General features: G+C 38.3%; 1 protein-coding gene across 1 annotated transcript; it reads left to right on the forward strand.

The window, feature by feature from the left end:
- Positions 1-592: 592 nt before the first annotated feature.
- LOC125490305 lies at positions 593-1,522 on the forward strand. Its single transcript, XM_048629139.1, has one exon. It carries the CDS (start codon positions 593-595, stop codon positions 1,520-1,522), a length of 930 nt encoding a protein of 309 aa, XP_048485096.1.
- Positions 1,523-2,164: the final 642 nt, after the last annotated feature.

Below are 2,164 nucleotides of genomic sequence, written 5' to 3' on the forward strand. Positions count from 1 at the left end.
CTCGTGTGTACGAACAAACGAAGTAATAAGACTTAGTGCCAATTTCGGTCGGTTAGAGCATAACCAGGTATTTGTGATTGGCTTTTGACATATCTCTGAATAATTTTATATATAAATGACTTATAATTGATAACCAATCCCTGGTCAGTTAGATAACCGACTATGGAGAAATTAGCACTTAAGTTCACAACAAAATGTTAAAGTTGACACCAATTAAGTTTAAGTAATTCGAAAAAAATTAGTTCGCGATAATTCTAGATATATCTGTAACCACTTTACAGTTTTTTGAGTACCATGAGATTAGCACAAGGTTTTCAGGGTTGTTAATTTCAGAATAAACTACTCTTGGAAGAAAAAGCATTGGTAATTTTCGATACATCAACACTTTTCAGACGTTTCATTTTTACAGCGGTTTATAATGACTTTATTGACATGACAAGGAATAAATGAACAAAACATTATTAAAATTGTTGATGTCCGTATTAATAATTATCATCAGTTTACAGCAAATAGTTAAACATGGTTTGCGAAAATTTCATTTCACTGGCAACACTGGAACAAGTGCGCACGCGTTTTTGTTTTCGTTGTTAAAATGGATTGCCAAAATTGTAAAAAACCGTTGTCTAAAAGAGGACCGCACTTCAAATGTGGTGGAATATGTCAGGGAACATTTCATAAAGCTTGTGTGAAAGGTCTTGCAGCTGAAATCAAGGCGGGAATTGTTCGCACCCACTGCAACAATTGCGACGACGCCGCCGACTTCGAGCAAGAAGACAAGATGGAGGACACCGAGCAGTTTTCGAGTTCGAATAATAATGTGCTAAAGGATATCAACAGGAAGATAGGTATGATAAAAGATGTGAAAATACAGCTAATATCACTGACTCAAAGTATTGACTTCCTGTCAGAAAAATATGAACTTCTTTTAACTGAACACACTAAGACTAAGTCTGATGTTGTAAGGCTAGATAAAAACATAATTCAGCTTACAAATAAATGTACATACTTGGAAAAATGTAACGGTGCGCTGGAGGAAAAAATAATGGACATTGAGCAGAAAACCCGGCGTCATAACCTACAAATAGTCGGCGTGGAGTGCATGCCGGACGAGAAGGTGTCTGAACTCGTTAAAAAACTAGGGGATCTAATTGGTGCCACCACTTATCATATCTCCAGTGTGAATAGGATGCCGGAGCGCAGCAAGAATAAGACGGCTTCAATTCTGGTTCGGTTCAACAATGACGAACTAGGTTATGCAGCACGGGAGGACTGGATGAGTCGGCGCCACGCCGTGTCGCTCGACAGCAGTGCAGTGACTGGCGGCAGCGCCACTCACAGGATCTACGTCAACGAGGACCTCACCAGGGACATCCGGAATCTACTGTGGAAGGCGAAGACGGAGCTGAAGGGGATCTACCAGTACGTGTGGGTGCGCCATGGCCGTGTCCAGGCCAAAAAGGATGCTGAGGGCAGACCAATCTGGATCCGGTCGGAGTCTGATATAAGTGAGCTTAAAGGCTAAAAGTGTAGTGAGCCTACGAGGCGTCTCTCAGTGCAATAATTATTACCAGTGATATCTAGTGCTACTTAAATTTCCAATATGTCACATTCCCGGATCTACAAGACATTAGTTTCATAACGGATTGTCAGGACACTATTGTTAATTCTGTAAGTAATTGGATATCATCAATAGGAATAACTAAAAACTTATATTTATTACATACTAATATTAGATCTCTTCGTAAAAACTTTAATGATCTCATAATAGCAACTAAGGATAACCTTCAGCAACTAGGAATAATAGTTTTAACAGAACCTAACATAAGTTACAGCGAATCATGTATGTACAATATCACAGGATTTGATATAGTAAACAGTTACAGTAGGGATGGACGTAGGGGAGGTGGTGTCTTAGTGTATGCTAGGACAGACCTCGTGGCTCAGCCATACCAGCTACCATTTACTATCCTTTCAGCTGAAATTGTAATAAATACTATAACCATTAACTGTAATCTGATATACATTGTCTCTGTGTATAGACCACCTAGAATAAACAAACAAAATAAAGTATTAGAATTTATAGCTGACTTAAATAACTTACTTAATTATCTTCCTAAAAATAGTAATATAATATTGGCAGGTGATATTAATATTGATCTCTTAG

Source organism: Plutella xylostella, chromosome 22, assembly GCF_932276165.1.
Source record: "Plutella xylostella chromosome 22, ilPluXylo3.1, whole genome shotgun sequence".
In the NCBI taxonomy this organism is placed as follows: Eukaryota; Metazoa; Arthropoda; class Insecta; order Lepidoptera; family Plutellidae; genus Plutella; species Plutella xylostella.